Source organism: Cherax quadricarinatus, chromosome 31 (assembly GCF_038502225.1).
Source record: "Cherax quadricarinatus isolate ZL_2023a chromosome 31, ASM3850222v1, whole genome shotgun sequence".
Lineage (NCBI taxonomy): Eukaryota > Metazoa > Arthropoda > Malacostraca > Decapoda > Parastacidae > Cherax > Cherax quadricarinatus.
The window spans coordinates 24,430,635-24,450,537 of record NC_091322.1 but is presented as its reverse complement, the minus strand read 5'-3'; the positions used below and the strand labels follow the sequence as shown (position 1 = coordinate 24,450,537).

Sequence of the window (19,903 nt, the reverse complement as noted above, 5' to 3'; positions counted from 1 at the left end):
CCGTCCTGCCAAGTGAATGTAAAACGAAAGCCTGTAATTGTTTTACATGATGGTAGGATTGCTGGTGTCTTTTGTCTGTCTCATAAATATGCAAGATTACAGGTAAGTCTTGCTACTTCTACTTACACTTAGGTCACACTACACATACATGTACAAGCATATATATACACACCCCTCTGGGTTTTCTTCTATTTTCTTTCTAATTCTTGTTCTTGTTTATTTCCTCTTATCTCCATGGGGAAGTGGAACAGAATTCTTCCTCTGTAAGCCATGCTTGTCGTAAGAGGCGACTAAAATGCCGGGAGCAAGGGGCTAGTAACCCCTTCTCCTGTATATATTACTAAATTTAAAAGGAGAAACTTCAGTTTTTTCTTTTGGGCCACCCCACCTCAGTGGGATACGGCTGGTACGTTGAAAGAAGAAGAAAGATATATATATATATATATATATATATATATATATATATATATATATATATATATATATATATATATATATATATATATATATATATATATATATATATATATATATATATAATAGGTAGTAGGTTGGTAGACAGCAGCCTCCCAGGGAGGTACTACCGTCCTGCCAAGTGAATGTAAAACGAAAGCCTGTAATTGTTTTACATGATGGTAGGATTGCTGGTGTCTTTTGTCTGTCTCATAAATATGCAAGGTTTCAGGTACGTCTTATTACTTCTACTTACACTTAGGTCACACTACACATACATGTACAAGCATATACATATATATACACACCCCTCTGTGTTTTCTGCTATTTTCTTTCTAGTTCTTGTTCTTGTTTATTTCCTCATCTCCATGGGGAAGTGGAACAGAATTCTTCCTCCGTAAGCCATGCGTGTTGTAAGAGGCGACTAAAATGCCAGGAGCAAGGGGCTAGTAACCCCTTCTCCCGTATAAATTACTAAATTTGAAAAGAGAAACTTTTGTTTTTCTTTATGGGCCACCCTGCCTTGGTGGGATACGGCCGGTTTGTTGAAATATATATATATATATATATATATATATATATATATATATATATATATATATATATATATATATATATATATATATATATATATATATATATATATATATATATGAGAGAGAGATAAGAACTCAGTAGTACTCACCAGGGGGTTGTAGAAGGCAGACGAGTCCATGCCGATGGAGGGATAGGGGTTCTGTTCCCCTGAGGTGTACGTGGTGCCGTAGACCCCACCGGTGGCCCCGAGGCCCGACCCCAGCCTGGAGTACGACCCCAGGGCCAGGCGGTCGTACTGGCACGAACAAACCGGTTGTCCGCTGACCGGGTCGGTCATGATGGTACGCCCTCCCTCGCAGCAACCGGTTCCTCCTGTACCCCCTCCTGTCTGACCCACCAGCAGCTGGGGGAGGGGGAGAGGGAAGAGAGAAACAATAGTGGAATTATACATGTGTGTGTGGTAGCTATAATTGATATAACTGATGAGCCTAGGATGAAATTATTAATTCTGAGGTAAGGATGAAGAATGAAAGTCAGAGTATCGTTGAAGCTGTGACTTCTAGACGACGTTTCGCCCCGTCTTGCGGCCATTACCGGGTTCGTGAATTGGTAATGGCCCAGGACTGAGCGAGACGTAGTCTGGACATCTGTCACCAGGTCGTAAGTTACGTGTGTATATTGATATTTACAAAATCTTCAACAACGCGTGAGAAAATCTGTTGCATCATTTAAAATACCAGTACTAGTTACTACTATTACTAGTACTACTACTACTACATATACTATTACGACTACTACTGTCATTTTGATTTACTTATTTGGTAAAATTGGATTATTCCGTCACACAGGATGGGTTTCCCCTGTCATATTCCAACACACAGAATGGGTTTCCCCTGTCATATTCCATCACACAGGATGGGTTTACCCTGTCATATTCCATCACACAGGATGGGTTTCCCCTGTCATATTCCATCACACAGGATGGGTTTCCCCTGTCATATTCCATCACACAGGATGGGTTTCCCCTGTCATATTCCATCACACAGGATGGGTTTACACTGTCATATTCCATCACACAGGATGGGTTTCCCCTGTCATATTCCATCACACAGGATGGGTTTCCCCTGTCATATTCCAACACACAGAATGGGTTTACCCTGTCATATTCCATCACACAGAATGGGTTTCCCCTGTCATATTCCATCACACAGGATGGGTTTACCCTGTCATATTCCATCACACAGGATGGGTTTCCCCTGTCATATTCCATCACACAGGATGGGTTTACCCTGTCATATTCCATCACACAGGATGGGTTTCCCCTGTCATATTCCATCACACAGGATGGGTTTCCCCTGTCATATTCCATCACACAGGATGGGTTTCCCCTGTCATATTCCATCACACAGGATGGGTTTACACTGTCATATTCCATCACACAGGATGGGTTTCCCCTGTCATATTCCATCACACAGGATGGGTTTCCCCTGTCATATTCCAACACACAGAATGGGTTTACCCTGTCATATTCCATCACACAGGATGGGTTTCCCCTGTCATATTCCATCACACAGGATGGGTTTACACTGTCATATTCCATCACACAGGATGGGTTTCCCCTGTCATATTCCAACACACAGAATGGTTTTACCCTGTCATATTCCATCACACAGGATGGGTTTCCCCTGTCATATTCCATCACACAGGATGGGTTTACCCTGTCATATTCCATCACACAGGATGGGTTTACACTGTCATATTCCATCACACAGGATGGGTTTACACTGTCATATTCCATCACACAGGATGGGTTTACACTGTCATATTCCATCACACAGGATGGGTTTACACTGTCATATTCCATCACACAGGATGGGTTTACACTGTCATATTCCATCACACAGGATGGGTTTACCCTGTCATATTCCATCACACAGGATGGGTCACGCACACAGTGTTGAAATCTATCAGCCTGTGCTGAGAGACTTCAGTAAGGCGATGAAGATATTGTCAAATATACCATTAAAGGTTCATCAGCTACGGCAGCCTCAAAGGTTTCGTTCCAGCAGAGCTGGAGTTACTATCACTTGGGAATTACCATCTCTCTGGATAGCCTATCCCACACACACAAGGAATTTCATTTTAATGAAATTCCTTGTGTGTGTGGGAAATTCCATCATTACAGAGGAGCAACAGATATATATATATATATATATATATATATATATATATATATATATATATATATATATATATATATATATATATATATATATATATATATATATATATATATATATATATGAGACGATGAATATTTGTTGTTGTAAATGCCTGGGGCCATTTTAAAAGTCCATTATTTGCCCAAGAATGGAAACTTGCAAGAGCATGGCAACAAGCACCCTCAGCGTAAGGGTTTAGCGGTTTCTCGTGAGTATACTACTACTATTATTACTACTACTAATACTGCTACTACTACGACTACTACTACTACTACTAGTTATACCACTACTGCTATTCCTATTACTTCCATTACTATAAATGCTACTACAACTACTGATAATGTTAATGCTACTACTACTAACTACAACATTACTAACAACAACTAACAACAACACCATCGAACAACAACAACTAACAACAATAATAATAATAATAATAATAATAATGATAATCATAATAATAACACTAATAATAATAAAATAATAATAACAAAAGCTTAGCCAGTAACAATATTAAATATTTGAACAACAGAGTCACATTTGTACAACAGTTTCCTGAAGAAAGTAATCAAAGTAATCAGTCGCACAGTCTTGCAGTCACGAAAGATAATTCTTAATTTGTCTTGTCTGACCAGCTTAATTATTGTGCACCTGAAGCTTATTCTGACTGGTTTACTGTGCACTTGCAGCTTATTCTATAACTGGTTTATTGTGTATCTGCAGCTTATTGTATGGCTGGTTTATTGTGTATCTGCAGCTTATTGTATGGCTGGTTTATTGTGTACCTGCAGCTTATTCTCTGACTGGTTTATTGTGTACCTGCAGCTTATTCTCTGACTGGTTTATTGTGCACCGGCAGCTTATTATGTGACTGGTTTACTGTGCACCGGCAGCTTATTCTCTGACTGGTTTATTGTGCACCGGCAGCTTATTCTGTGACTGGTTTACTGTGCACCGGCAGCTTATTCTGTGACTGGTTTACTGTGCACCGGCAGCTTATTCTGTGACTGGTTTACTGTGCACCGGCAGCTTATTCTGTGACTGGTTTACTGTGCACCGGCAGCTTATTCTGTGACTGGTTTACTGTGCACCGGCAGCTTATTCTGTGACTGGTTTACTGTGCACCGGCAGCTTATTCTGTGACTGGTTTACTGTGCACCGGCAGCTTATTCTCTGACTGGTTTACTGTGCACCGGCAGCTTATTCTGTATTACTGCACCGGCAGTGACTGGTTTACTGTGCACCGGCAGCTTATTCTCTGACTGGTTTACTGTGCACCGGCAGCTTATTCTGTGACTGGTTTACTGTGCACCGGCAGCTTATTCTGTGACTGGTTTACTGTGCACCGGCAGCTTATTCTGTGACTGGTTTATTGTGCACCGGCAGCTTATTCTGTGACTGGTTTACTGTGCACCGGCAGCTTATTCTGTGACTGGTTTACTGTGCACCGGCAGCTTATTCTGTGACTGGTTTACTGTGCACCAGCAGCTTATTCTGTGACTGGTTTACTGTGCACCGGCAGCTTATTCTGTGTGACTGGCTTATTTTACTGTTTACTGTGCACCGGCAGCTGTGCACCGGCAGCTTATTCTGTGACCGGCAGCAGCTTATTCTGTGACTGGTTTACTGTGCACCGGCAGCTTATTCTGTGACTGGTTTACTGTGCACCGGCAGCTTATTCTGTGACTGGTTTACTGTGCACCGGCAGCTTATTCTGTGACTGGTTTACTGTGCACCGGCAGCTTATTCTGTGACTGGTTTACTGTGCACCGGCAGCTTATTCTGTGACTGGTTTACTGTGCACCGGCAGCTTATTCTGTGACTGGTTTACTGTGCACCGGCAGCTTATTCTGTGACTGGTTTACTGTGCACCGGCAGCTTACTGGTTTACTGTGCACCGGCAGCTTATTCTGTGACTGGTTTACTGTGCACCGGCAGCTTATTCTGTGACTGGTTTACTGTGCACCGGCAGCTTATTCTGTGACTGGTTTACTGTGCACCGGCAGCTTATTCTGTGACTGGTTTACTGTGCACCGGCAGCTTATTGTGTGTTTACTGTGCAGCTTATTCTTACTGTGCACCGGCAGCTTATTCTGTGACTGGTTTACTGTGCACCGGCAGCTTATTCTGTGACTGGTTTACTGTGCACCGGCAGCTTATTCTGTGACTGGTTTACTGTGCACCGGCAGCTTATTCTGTGACTGGTTTACTGTGCACCGGCAGCTTATTCTGTGACTGGTTTACTGTGCACCGGCAGCTTATTCTGTGACTGGTTTACTGTGCACCGGCAGCTTATTCTGTGACTGGTTTACTGTGCACCGGCAGCTTATTCTGTGACTGGTTTACTGTGCACCGGCAGCTTATTCTGTGACTGGTTTACTGTGCACCGGCAGCTTATTCTGTGACTGGTTTACTGTGCACCGGCAGCTTATTCTGTGACTGGTTTACTGTGCACCGGCAGCTTATTCTGTGACTGGTTTATTGTGCACTGCGCACCGGCAGCTTATTCTGTGACTGGTTTACTGTGCACCGGCAGCTTATTCTGTGACTGGTTTACTGTGCACCGGCAGCTTATTCTGTGACTGGTTTACTGTGCACCGGCAGCTTATTCTGTGACTGGTTTACTGTGCACCGGCAGCTTATTCTGTGACTGGTTTACTGTGCACCGGCAGCTTATTGTGTGACTGCAGCTTATTCTTGACTGTGCACCGGCAGCTTATTCTGTGACTGACTGTGCACCGGCAGCTTATTTTACTGTGTACACCGGCAGCTTATTCTGTGACTGCACCGGGTTTACTGTGCACCGGCAGCTTATTCTGTGACTGGTTTACTGTACACGGCAGCTTATTCTGTGACTGGTTTACTGTGCACCGGCAGCTTATTCTGTGACTGGTTTACTGTGCACCGGCAGCTTATTCTGTGACTGGTTTACTGTGCACCGGCAGCTTATTCTGTGACTGGTTTACTGTGCACCGGCAGCTTATTCTGTGACTGGTTTACTGTACACCGGCAGCTTATTCTGTGACTGGTTTACTGTACACCGGCAGCTTATTCTGTGACTGGTTTACTGTGCACCGGCAGCTTATTCTGTGACTGGTTTACTGTGCACCGGCAGCTTATTCTGTGACTGGTTTACTGTACACCGGCAGCTTATTCTGTGACTGGTTTACTGTGCACCGGCAGCTTATTCTGTGACTGTTTACTGTGCACCGGCAGTTTACTGTGCACCGGCAGCTTATTCTGTGACTGGTTTACTGTGCACCGGCAGCTTATTCTGTGACTGGTTTACTGTGCACCGGCAGCTTATTCTGTGACTGGTTTACTGTGCACCGGCAGCTTATTCTGTGACTGGTTTACTGTGCACCGGCAGCTTATTCTGTGACTGGTTTACTGTGCACCGGCAGCTTATTCTGTGACTGGTTTACTGTACACCGGCAGCTTATTCTGTGACTGGTTTACTGTGCAACGGCAGCTTATTCTGTGACTGGTTTACTGTGTGCTTATTCTGTGACTGGTTTACGGCAGCTTATTCTGTGACTGGTTTACTGTGCACCGGCAGCTTATTCTGTGACTGGTTTACTGTGCACCGGCAGCTTATTCTGTGACTGGTTTACTGTGCACCGGCAGCTTATTCTGTGACTGGTTTACTGTGCACCAGCAGCTTATTCTGTGACTGGTTTACTGTGCACCGGCAGCTTATTCTGTGACTGGTTTACTGTGCACCGGCAGCTTATTCTGTGACTGGTTTACTGTGCACCGGCAGCTTATTCTGTGACTGGTTTACTGTGCACCGGCAGCTTATTCTGTGACTGGTTTACTGTGCACCGGCAGCTTATTCACTGTGCAGCTTATTCTGTGACGTACTGTGCACCGGCAGCTTATTCTGTGACTGGTTTACTGTGCACCGGCAGCTTATTCTGTGACTGGTACTGTGCACCGGCAGCTTATTCTGTGCACTGGTTTACGGCAGCATATTCTGTGACTGGTTTACTGTGCACCGGCAGCTTATTCTGTGACTGGTTTACTGTGCACCGGCAGCTTATTCTGTGACTGGTTTACTGTGCACCGGCAGCTTATTCTGTGACTGGTTTACTGTGCACCGGCAGCTTATTCTGTGACTGGTTTACTGTGCACCGGCAGCTTATTCTGTGACTGGTTTACTGTGCACCGGCAGCTTATTCTGTGACAGGTTTACTGTGCACCGGCAGAATAGTCTGTGACTGGGTTACTGTGGCAGCTTATTCTGTGACTGGTTTACTGTGCACCGGCAGCTTATTCTGTGACTGGTTTACTGTGCACCGGCAGCTTATTCTGTGACTGGTTTACTGTGCACCGGCAGCTTATTCTGTGACTGGTTTACTGTGCACCGGCAGCTTATTCTGTGACTGGTTTACTGTGCACCGGCAGCTTATTCTGTGACTGGTTTACTGTGCACCGGCAGCTTATTCTGTGACTGGTTTACTGTGCACCGGCAGCTTATTCTGTGACTGGTTTACTGTGCACCGGCAGCTTATTCTGTGACTGGTTTACTGTGCACCGGCAGCTTATTCTGTGACTGGTTTACTGTGCACCGGCAGCTTATTCTGTGACTGGTTTACTGTGCACCGGCAGCTTATTCTGTGACTGGTTTACTGTGCACCGGCAGCTTATTCTGTGACTGGTTTACTGTGCACCGGCAGCTTATTCTGTGACTGGTTTACTGTGCACCGGCAGCTTATTCTGTGACTGGTTTACTGTGCACCGGCAGCTTATTCTGTGACTGGTTTACTGTGCACCGGCAGCTTATTCTGTGACTGGTTTACTGTGCACCGGCAGCTTATTCTGTGACTGGTTTACTGTGCACCGGCAGCTTATTCTGTGACTGGTTTACTGTGCACCGGCAGCTTATTCTGTGACTGGTTTACTGTGCACCGGCAGCTTATTCTGTGACTGGTTTACTGTGCACCGGCAGCTTATTCTGTGACTGGTTTACTGTGCACCGGCAGCTTATTCTGTGACTGGTTTACTGTGCACCGGCAGCTTATTCTGTGACTGGTTTACTGTACACCGGCAGCTTATTCTGTGACTGGTTTACTGTGCACCGGCAGCTGTGATTCTGTGACTGGTTTACTGTGCACCGGCAGCTTATTCTGTGACTGGTTTACTGTGCACCGGCAGCTTATTCTGTGACTGGTTTACTGTGCACCGGCAGCTTATTCTGTGACTGGTTTACTGTGCACCGGCAGCTTATTCTGTGACTGGTTTACTGTGCACCGGCAGCTTATTCTGTGACTGGTTTACTGTGCACCGGCAGCTTATTCTGTGACTGGTTTACTGTGCACCGGCAGCTTATTCTGTGACTGTTTACTGCACCGGCAGCTTATTCTGTGACTGGTTTACTGTGCACCGGCAGCTTATTCTGTGACTGGTTTACTGTGCACCGGCAGCTTATTCTGTGACTGGTTTACTGTACACCGGCAGCTTATTCTGTGACTGGTTTACTGTACACCGGCAGCTTATTCTGTGACTGGTTTACTGTGCACCGGCAGCTTATTCTGTGACTGGTTTACTGTGCACCGGCAGCTTATTCTGTGACTGGTTTACTGTACACCGGCAGCTTATTTTGACTGTTTACTGCACCGGCAGCTTATTCTGTGACTGGTTTACTGTGCACCGGCAGCTTATTCTGTGACTGGTTTACTGTGCACCGGCAGCTTATTCTGTGACTGGTTTACTGTGCACCGGCAGCTTATTCTGTGACTGGTTTACTGTGCACCGGCAGCTTATTCTGTGACTGGTTTACTGTGCACCGGCAGCTTATTCTGTGTGACTGTGCACCGGCAGTTTACTGTTTACTGCACCGGCAGCTTATTCTGTGACTGGTTTACTGTGCACCGGCAGCTTACTGTGACACCACCGGCAGCTTATTCTGTGACTGGTTTACTGTGCACCGGCAGCTTATTCTGTGACTGGTTTACTGCACCGGCAGCTTATTCTGTGACTGGTTTACTGTGCACCGGCAGCTTATTCTGTGACTGGTTTACTGTGCACCGGCAGCTTATTCTGTGACTGGTTTACTGTGCACCGGCAGCTTATTCTGTGACTGGTTTACTGTGCACCGGCAGCTTATTCTGTGACTGGTTTACTGTGCACCGGCAGCTTATTCTGTGACTGGTTTACTGTTTACTGTGCACCGGCAGCTTATTCTGTGACAGGTTTACTGTGCACCGGCAGCTTATTCTGTGACAGGTTTACTGTGCACCGGCAGCTTATTCTGTGACTGGTTTACTGTGCACCGGCAGCTTATTCTGTGACTGGTTTACTGTGCACCGGCAGCTTATTCTGTGACTGGTTTACTGTGCACCGGCAGCTTATTCTGTGACTGGTTTACTGTGCACCGGCAGCTTATTCTGTGACTGGTTTACTGTGCACCGGCAGCTTATTCTGTGACTGGTTTACTGTGCACCGGCAGCTTATTCTGTGACTGGTTTACTGTGCACCGGCAGCTTATTCTGTGACTGGTTTACTGTGCACCGGCAGCTTATTCTGTGACTGGTTTACTGTGCACCGGCAGCTTATTCTGTGACTGGTTTACTGTGCACCGGCAGCTTATTCTGTGACTGGTTTACTGTGCACCGGCAGCTTATTCTGTGACTGGTTTACTGTGCACCGGCAGCTTATTCTGTGACTGGTTTACTGTGCACCGGCAGCTTATTCTGTGACTGGTTTACTGTGCACCGGCAGCTTATTCTGTGACTGGTTTACTGTGCACCGGCAGCTTATTCTGTGACTGGTTTACTGTGCACCGGCAGCTTATTCTGTGACTGGTTTACTGTGCACCGGCAGCTTATTCTGTGACTGGTTTACTGTGCACCGGCAGCTTATTCTGTACTGGTTTACTGTGCACCGGCAGCTTATTCTGTGACTGGTTTACTGTGCACCGGCAGCTTATTCTGTTACTGGTTTACTTTACTGTGACTGGTTTACTGTGCACCGGCAGCTTATTCTGTGACTGGGTTTACTGTGCACCGGCAGCTTATTCTGTGACTGGTTTACTGTGCACCGGCAGCTTATTCTGTGACTGGTTTACTGTGCACCGGCAGCTTATTCTGTGACTGGTTTACTGTGCACCGGCAGCTTATTCTGTGACTGGTTTACTGTGCACCGGCAGCTTATTCTGTGACTGGTTTACTGTGCACCGGCAGCTTATTCTGTGACTGGTTTACTGTGCACCGGCAGCTTATTCTGTGACTGGTTTACTGTGCACCGGCAGCTTATTCTGTGACTGGTTTACTGTGCACCGGCAGCTTATTCTGTGACTGGTTTACTGTGCACCGGCAGCTTATTCTGTGACTGGTTTACTGTGCACCGGCAGCTTATTCTGTGACTGGTTTACTGTGCACCGGCAGCTTATTCTGTGACTGGTACACCGGCAGCTTATTCTTACTGTGACTGGTTTACTGTACACCGGCAGCTTATTCTGTGACTGCACCGGCAGCTTATTCTGTGACTGGTTTACTGTGCACCGGCAGCTTATTCTGTGACTGGTTTACTGTACACCGGCAGCTTATTCTGTGACTGGTTTACTGTACACCGGCAGCTTATTCTGTGACTGGTTTACTGTGCACCGGCAGCTTATTCTGTGACTGGTTTACTGTGCACCGGCAGCTTATTCTGTGACTGGTTTACTGTGCACCGGCAGCTTATTCTGTGACTGGTTTACTGTACACCGGCAGCTTATTCTGTGACTGGTTTACTGTGCACCGGCAGCTTATTCTGTGACTGGTTTACTGTGCACCGGCAGCTTATTCTGTGACTGGTTTACTGTGCACCGGCAGCTTATTCTGTGACTGGTTTACTGTGCACCGGCAGCTTATTCTGTGACTGGTTTACTGTGCACCGGCAGCTTATTCTGTGACTGGTTTACTGTGCACCGGCAGCTTATTCTGTGACTGGTTTACTGTGCACCGGCAGCTTATTCTGTGACTGGTTTACTGTGCACCGGCAGCTTATTCTGTGACTGGTTTACTGTGCACCGGCAGCTTATTCTGTGACTGGTTTACTGTACACCGGCAGCTTATTCTGTGACTGGTTTACTGTGCACCGGCAGCTTATTCTGTGACTGGTTTACTGTACACCGGCAGCTTATTCACCGGCAGCTTATTCTGTGACTGGTTTACTGTGCACCGGCAGCTTATTCTGTGACTGGTTTACTGTGCACCGGCAGCTTATTCTGTGACTGGTTTACTGTGCACCGGCAGCTTATTCTGTGACTGGTTTACTGTGCACCGGCAGCTTATTCTGTGACTGGTTTACTGTGCACCGGCAGCTTATTCTGTGACTGGTTTACTGTGCACCGGCAGCTTATTCTGTGACTGGTTTACTGTGCACCGGCAGCTTATTCTGTGACTGGTTTACTGTACACCGGCAGCTTATTCTGTGACTGGTTTACTGTGCACCGGCAGCTTATTCTGTGACTGGTTTACTGTGCACCGGCAGCTTATTCTGTGACTGGTTTACTGTGCACCGGCAGCTTATTCTGTGACTGGTTTACTGTGCACCGGCAGCTTATTCTGTGACTGGTTTACTGTGCACCGGCAGCTTATTCTGTGACTGGTTTACTGTGCACCGGCAGCTTATTCTGTGACTGGTTTACTGTGCACCGGCAGCTTATTCTGTGACTGGTTTACTGTGCACCGGCAGCTTATTCTGTGACTGGTTTACTGTACACCGGCAGCTTATTCTGTGACTGGTTTACTGTGCACCGGCAGCTTATTCTGTGACTGGTTTACTGTGCACCGGCAGCTTATTCTGTGACTGGTTTACTGTGCACCGGCAGCTTATTCTGTGACTGGTTTACTGTTCACCGGCAGCTTATTCTGTGACTGGTTTACTGTGCACCGGCAGCTTATTCTGTGACTGGTTTACTGTACACCGGCAGCTTATTCTGTGACTGGTTTACTGTACACCGGCAGCTTATTCTGTGACTGGTTTACTGTGCACCGGCAGCTTATTCTGTGACTGTTTACTGTGCACCGGCAGCTTATTCTGTTTACTGCACCGGCAGCTTATTCTGTGACTTGTTTACTGTGCACCGGCAGCTTATTCTGTGACTGGTTTACTGTGCACCGGCAGCTTATTCTGTGACTGGTTTACTGTGCACCGGCAGCTTATTCTGTGACTGGTTTACTGTGCACCGGCAGCTTATTCTGTGACTGGTTTACTGTGCACCGGCAGCTTATTCTGTGACTGGTTTACTGTGCACCGGCAGCTTATTCTGTGACTGGTTTACTGTGCACCGGCAGCTTATTCTGTGACTGGTTTACTGTACACCGGCAGCTTATTCTGTGACTGGTTTACTGTGCACCGGCAGCTTATTCTGTGACTGGTTTACTGTGCACCGGCAGCTTATTCTGTGACTGGTTTACTGTGCACCGGCAGCTTATTCTGTGACTGGTTTACTGTGCACCGGCAGCTTATTCTGTGACTGGTTTACTGTGCACCGGCAGCTTATTCTGTGACTGGTTTACTGTGCACCGGCAGCTTATTCTGTGACTGGTTTACTGTGCACCGGCAGCTTATTCTGTGACTGGTTTACTGTACACCGGCAGCTTATTCTGTGACTGGACTGTGCACCGGCAGCTTATTCTTGACTGGTTTACTGTACACCGGCAGCTTATTCTGTGACAGGCTTATTCTTACTGTGCACCGGCAGCTTATTCTGTGTGTTTACTGTGCACCGGCAGCTTATTCTGTGACTGGTTTACTGCACCGGCAGCTTATTCTGTGACTGGTTTACTGTGCACCGGCAGCTTATTCTGTGACTGGTTTACTGTGCACCGGCAGCTTATTCTGTGACTGGTTTACTGTGCACCGGCAGCTTATTCTGTGACTGGTTTACTGTGCACCGGCAGCTTATTCTGTGACTGGTTTACTGTGCACCGGCAGCTTATTCTGTGACTGGTTTACTGTGCACCGGCAGCTTATTCTGTGACTGGTTTACTGTGCACCGGCAGCTTATTCTGTGACTGGTTTACTGTGCACCGGCATCTTATTCTGTGACTGGTTTACTGTGCACCGGCACTTCATTACGCTAGCCACTAGTATACTGTTAATACATCAACTCATCTCTACCAGTTCATGTTTATCAGTTCATCTCGTCCAGATTATTTTACCCTGAAGATATTCCGTACAGAGGATGAAACAAGGGACGAGAGGCCCAGTGTCTGGGGACTCCGAGATTTTCAAAGGCCTACTGAAAAAGGGCCTACTAAAAATGGCCTACTGAAAAAGGCCCACTAAAAAAGGGCCTACTAAAAAACTAAAAAAGGCCTACTAAAAAAGGGCTCACGAATAAAGGGCTTACTGAAAAATGGCCTACTAAAAAAGGCCTATTAAAAAAGAGCCTACTAAAAAAGGACCTACTAAAACATCAGTTTATGAATTAAAATGAAATTGATCCCAAATTTTTAAAAAATCATCTTTTAAATATCTTTTATGTAGGGTAAAAATTAATATTTTTTGTATTAGGTGTGTCTGTTGCAGAATTAAATTTTCGGACAAGATTTAAAATTTTCGTAGTTTCTTGAGAAAAAAAAATTAGTTATGTGAATGGGATTCCTTAAAATGCATTTTTTTTCAATTCTGAATAAAAAATAATAACAAAAATGTATGGTTTACTATTCGTTGGTATTGTTATAAATTATTTTGGTCGGGGGAGGGGGAAGGGGAAGAAGGAAGGGGAAAGGGGAAGAAGGAAGGGGAAAGGGAGAAAGAGGGCACAAAGGTAAGTGTGGCTAGATTTAATACAGGGAGCAGTGGACTCCAGACACTGCCTCCACGTTCCTTCACGTTCCGGTGATAATACACTGGAGGATACGCAGAGTCTGGTGGGGGACACTCAGTCTGCTGGGGGGGATACGCAGAGTCTTGTAAGATCTGCGCATTTCTAGATACTGAGTGGAAATTTGTCTTTCGAACAGCTGGAGTTCCCTCTTGAGGAATTCCAAGACTCTCCATATTAATCTAGGAAGACAGACTGTCTGTCCACACTTAACATTTTTGTTGGTGCTCAGGCTGAGATTACGCATTTTTCCAGTGAATCTTAAAGGGTGTTTAATATAGGAATCATAGATTAGATTTTTGCACCTCATATCTATTTTGTGGACGGTAATGGCTAGTTTATTGTGCACACCATATCTTTCCTGTGGACGGTAGTGGCTAGTTTATTGTGTACCACATATCCTTCCTGTGGACAGTAGTGGCTAGTTTATTGTGTACACCACATCCTTCCTGAGGAGGGCAACACAAGAACTTACGGATACAGTGAAGGATCAGAGAACTTGCCAAAACAAAGTAACAGGCTGAAACAAGTCTGTACCTGACATGATTTGGTTTACAAATATTGATGACACGTTCAAAATATGAGCCTCAGAACTGGGGCGATGTCGACACCTCATTGGAGAAACTGACCTAGCTCAAGTCAAAGCAGAATAGTAATAGTACCACTTATCCTTCCTAGATATATTCCTCAGCCTATTCTTTCTGGATGTAACAGTACCACAGCCTATCCTTCCTGGATGTAACAGTACCCAAGCCTATCTTTCCTGGATGTAACGGTACCACAGCCTATCCTTCCTGGCAGTACCACAGCCTATCCTTCCTGGATGTAACAGTATCACAGCCTATCTTTCCTGGATGTAACAGTACCACAGCTTATCCTTCCTGGATGTAACAGTACCACAGCCTATCCTTCCTGGATGTAACAGTACCACAGCCTATCCTTCCTGGATGTAACAGTACCACAGCCTATCCTTCCTGGATGTAACAGTACCACAGCCTATCCTTCCTGGATGTAACAGTACCACAGCCTATCCTTCCTGGATGTAACAGTACCACAGCCTATCTTTCCTGGATGTAACAGCACCACAGCCTATCCTTCCTGGATGTAACAGTACCACAGCCTATCCTTCCTGGATATAACAGTAGCACAGCCTATCCTTCCTGGATGTAATAGTACCACAGCCTATCCTTCCTGGATGTAACAGTACCACAGCCTATCCTTCCTGGATGTAATAGTACCACAGCCTATCCTTCCTGGATGTAATAGTACCACAGCCTATCCTTCCTGGATGTAACAGTACCACAGCCTATCCTTCCTGGATGTAATAGTACCACAGCCTATCCTTCCTGGATGTAACAGTAGCACAGCCTATCCTTCCTGGATGTAACAGTACCACAGCCTACCCTTCCTGGATGTAACAGTAGCACAGCCTACCCTTCCTGGATGTATTCCTCATCTAGTTTTCAGTTTCTCGTTTTTCTTTTCTCAGTTACGTTCTCCTTTAAATATTCTCCAGCCCCTGTAAGAAAAACAATACACTTTCTCTCTTTAAGAAACTGAAATTTGCGTCTCTCTTATGTGCTATACAGCCCATAAGGTTACTTGTATATATGTGTTTAGTAAACATTAATTCAAAATTAAGGAAAATATTTTCTTAATGGCGTAAGAATGAGGGGAGGGGAATGATTTTCTATTTTTTTAGCTAACATAAGTGTAAATTTGACCTTATTCCTAGTAATGACCCTCGTATTGTAGATAGTCTTAATGACCCTCGTGTAGTAGATAGTCTTTTTAGTATGATAATAAGATGTTATCTTCATTGTAGAATACTAGTATGGATACCCGGAGGGGTTTATGTAAGCTGGATGCACACAGTACACTGATATCCTGCACATAGAAGATAAAAACTCGTTACGACGTTTCGGTCTGTGGCGACATTATGGTCTGTAACTAGCTAATGGTCAAGGCGTCCTCCTGGGTTATTTGTGTATTGTTCCAGTCACGGTAATGTGCCTTTTTTTTTTTTTTTTTTTTGGATGTACACAAAGTAATAAAAATCTACTTCACAGTCGAGGTAGAACAAGTGTAGAATACACCGACAAATAAATCAACATTTTCCCCTTGCGCCTGGAAGAGAGTGGGAAAAAACAAAACAATAAAGACATCGCAGATCGTGACGTATTGGTGTCCCAATAAAACAGAGAGTTGCTTTTCTGAAACTCGCAATAAACCAGCCAGCCAGAGAGGCTCCGGGGTTTTACCCAATAACACGCCAACGGCTGTGAGTTAGTCGACTTTGCTAATTAATAAAAAAGTTTACAATCGTGTTATTACGATTTTGTGAGTCAAAACTTGCAAGGTTATGGACGTCTTTATCCGCGTAACGTTTCGACTACACAGTAGCCGTCTTCAGAGTGCAAAAGGCTGGTAAAACTGGAGACAGCAGGAGTGAAGAGGTTGATGGTGATAAGTGTATCTAGTCAACTAGTGGAAATAACTGGTATAAAAACACCTACACCATGGAAAAACAAACATAGATTCAGAATAATGTGATTGCTTATTGATTTAATAAAGCCCACTGTGTCGAATTTGAATGCCTCTCATGCCCCAGGCGGTAGATGACCCCTACTGAGTTAGGGCTTCCTCTGATTAAAATATAGCAAAAACTTACTGCATCAGTCTTCAGTAGCTGACACACTGGAAGAAACAGATGGGAAGTTATATGGATTTAGGCTGTGTAGCCACAAATTTAAATGGATTTAGGCTGTGTAGCCACAAATTTATATGGATTTAGGCTGTGTAGCCACAAATTTAAATGGATTTAGGTTGTGTAGCCACAAATTTAAATGGATTTAGGCTGTGTAGCCACAAATTTATATGGATTTAGGCTGTGTAGCCACAAATTTAAATGGATTTAGGCTGCGTAGCCACAAATTTATATGGATTTAGGCTGTGTAGCCACAAATTTTGAAATATAGTCTATAATATATACCGCATCTGTGATTATTTTTTTAACTAGCCTAGCTAGTAGTGAGCGTAAGCAAGTGACTAGGCTTGCCTAGAACTGACTAGACTTGACTAGGCTTGCCTGGGATAAGCCTTGCTATCTTCAACCTTGTTAGGTCATAGATGATCCATCCAGTCCAGAGGAAAACATAGAAATAATTCATAGATCGAATAACCAATTTCAGAATTGCTGAAAGGCGACTAAAACCAAAAATAATTACGAATTATGTACTAAATAATACGAACGTCACATAGAGAGAGAGAGAGAGAGAGAGAGAGAGAGAGAGAGAGAGAGAGAGAGAGAGAGAGAGAGAGAGAGAGAGAAGTCGTAGAGTTCTCACTTTAAGATAATAAAAAAAAGAACAAAATAACTATGCGATGTTTGAGAAAGTTATATTCCGAGTCTCGATTCTTTTTTTTTTTTTTTCATTTTTTTTTTACCTGGGCCACCCAGGCCGTGAGTTCCTGGGCGAGCTGGTCGCCATTTTGGTAGTTGTTGAGCTGTAGCTCTTGTTGAGCGCCTTCCAGGGGTCTGTTGTAGACCTGCACACTTACTGTTATAGACCTACACCCTCACTGTTATAGACCTACACCCTCACTGTCGTATACCTATACACTTACCGTTGTAGACCTACACACTTACTGTCGTATATCTACACATTTACTGTTATATACCTACATACTTACTGCTGTAGACCTACACACTTACTATTGTCGACCTACACACTTACTGTTGTACACCTACACACTGTTGTAGACCTACACACACACTGTTGTAGACCTACACACACACTGTTGTAGACCTACACACACACTGTTGTAGGCCAACACACACACACACTGTTGTAGACCTACACGCTAACTCTTATAGATCTACATCCCAAATTTCGCAGAAGGAAGACTGTGAGAGATAATCGCTAGTTAAGGCTCATGACTGTGCCTTGCAACGTGACCCGCCGCGTTGTATGCAATCTAAAATGTTGCAGATATACGGTAAATAACACACACGCTGGTTGTTATTGAAGCAGTCTGCAGGGAGAAAGTTGCAAGAGTGCTGATAGCTGATCTGAGTGGCAGGTCTGTCAATGAGGGCCTGATGCACCTGTTCCACACCTGCTGTCATGAAGGCTTGGTATACCTGTTCCACACCTGCCGTCATGAGGGTTTGGTGCACATGTTCCACACCTGTTGGCATGAGAGTTTGGTGCACTTGTTCCACACCTGCTGGCACGAGGTCTGGTGCGCTAAACACCTGATCCATACCTACACCCATGAGGCCTAACCTACCTTACCCTAACTTGATCTCACCCAACCTAACCTAACCTAACCTAACCTAACCTAACCTAACCTAACCTAACCTACCGTACCCTACCTTACCCTACCCTACTCTAACCTGATCTCACCCAACCTAACCTAACCTAACCTAACCTAACCTACCGTACCCTACCTTACCCTACCCTACTCTAACCTGATCTCACCCAACCTAACCTAACCTAACCTAACCTAACCTAACCTAACCTAACCTAACCTAACCTACCGTACCCTACCTTACCCTACCCTACTCTAACCTGATCTCACCCAAACTAACCTAACTTAACCCAGCCTAACGTAACTGCAGTTTATCCAGGTCCTCTCGTAGCCTTTCTCAGCAAACAGGAATAAGGAAGTCTCTTCAGATAGTTATTCAAGTACATCAAGGTCAGTACATCAGTAAGGAACGTAAACAGTGCCTGTGTCAGTAAGTAACAGAGACAGTACCTGCGTCAGTAAGGGACAGAGACAGTGCCTGTGTCAGTAAGTAACAGAGACAGTACCTGTGTCAGTAAGGGACAGAGACAGTACCTGTGTCAGTAAGAGATAGAGACAGTGCCTGTGTCAATAAGGGACAGAGACAGTGCCTGTATCAGTAAGGGACAGAGAGAGAGTACCTGTGTCAATAAGGAACAGAGACAGTGCCTGTGTCAGTAAGGAACAGACAGAGTACCTGTGTCAGTAAGTAACAGAGACAGTACCTGCGTCAGTAACTAGCAGAGACAGTACCTGCGTCAGTAAGTAACAGAGACAGTACCTGTATCAGTAACAGAGACAGTGCCTGTGTCAGTAAGAGACAGAGACAGTGCCTGTGTCAGTAAGGGACAGAGACAGTGCCTGTGTCAGTAAGGGACAGAGACAGTACTTGTGTCAGTAAGGGACAGAGAGAGTGCCTGTGTCAATAAGGGACAGAGATAGTGCCTGTGTCAGTAAGGGACAGAGACAGTGCCTGTGTCAGTAAAAGACAGAGATAGTACCTGTGTCAGTAAGGGACAGAGATAGTACCTGTGTAAGTAAGGGATAGAGACAGTGCTTGTGTCAGTAAAGAACAGAGACAGGTGAGAGGTACCTGTGTCAGTAAGGAACAGAGATAGTAAGGAACGTAAACAGTGTCTGTGTCAGTAAGGATTATAAACAGCGTGAGGAACAGAAACAATACCTGTGTCAGTAAGGGAGAGAGACCGTGCTTGTATTAGTAAGGGACAGGAACAGTACCTGTGTCAGCAGATAGTAACCCTGAGGGACAACACTCGTCACACTTCTCCCTCCTGACATATCGCGCGCCATCACTTTCCATCTACCTAGACTTGCTTCCACCCTGCGAGGTGCGTATTCCACCCACGCCTGCTCTTCACCTTACAGAATAGGTTCTTGCAAGGCATAATGTCAAATACCTTCTTGCAGTCTAAGAATACGCAGAGCGCCCATTCTTTTTCTTTCCTGCGTTATCTCTTCCCACGAGCCAGAATTTACCTTCCCTAAACCCTTCCTGCCTCTCGTGTTTGTCTCCGTGCTTCGTCAGGTGTTCCACCATTATCCATGTTTTTATAAT

The 19,903-nt window shown here is 45.1% G+C and overlaps 1 protein-coding gene across 1 annotated transcript in view; it reads right to left on the bottom strand.

Annotated features, from left to right (window-relative positions):
- Positions 1–19,903, bottom strand: part of LOC138853487 (homeobox protein caupolican-like) — a 286,694-nt gene that overhangs the window by 213,379 nt on the left and 53,412 nt on the right. The window contains exon 2 of the mRNA XM_070090400.1: positions 1,139–1,393. Within this exon, the coding sequence (XP_069946501.1) occupies positions 1,139–1,393 (255 nt within the window). The remainder of the gene's footprint in view (positions 1–1,138; positions 1,394–19,903) is intronic.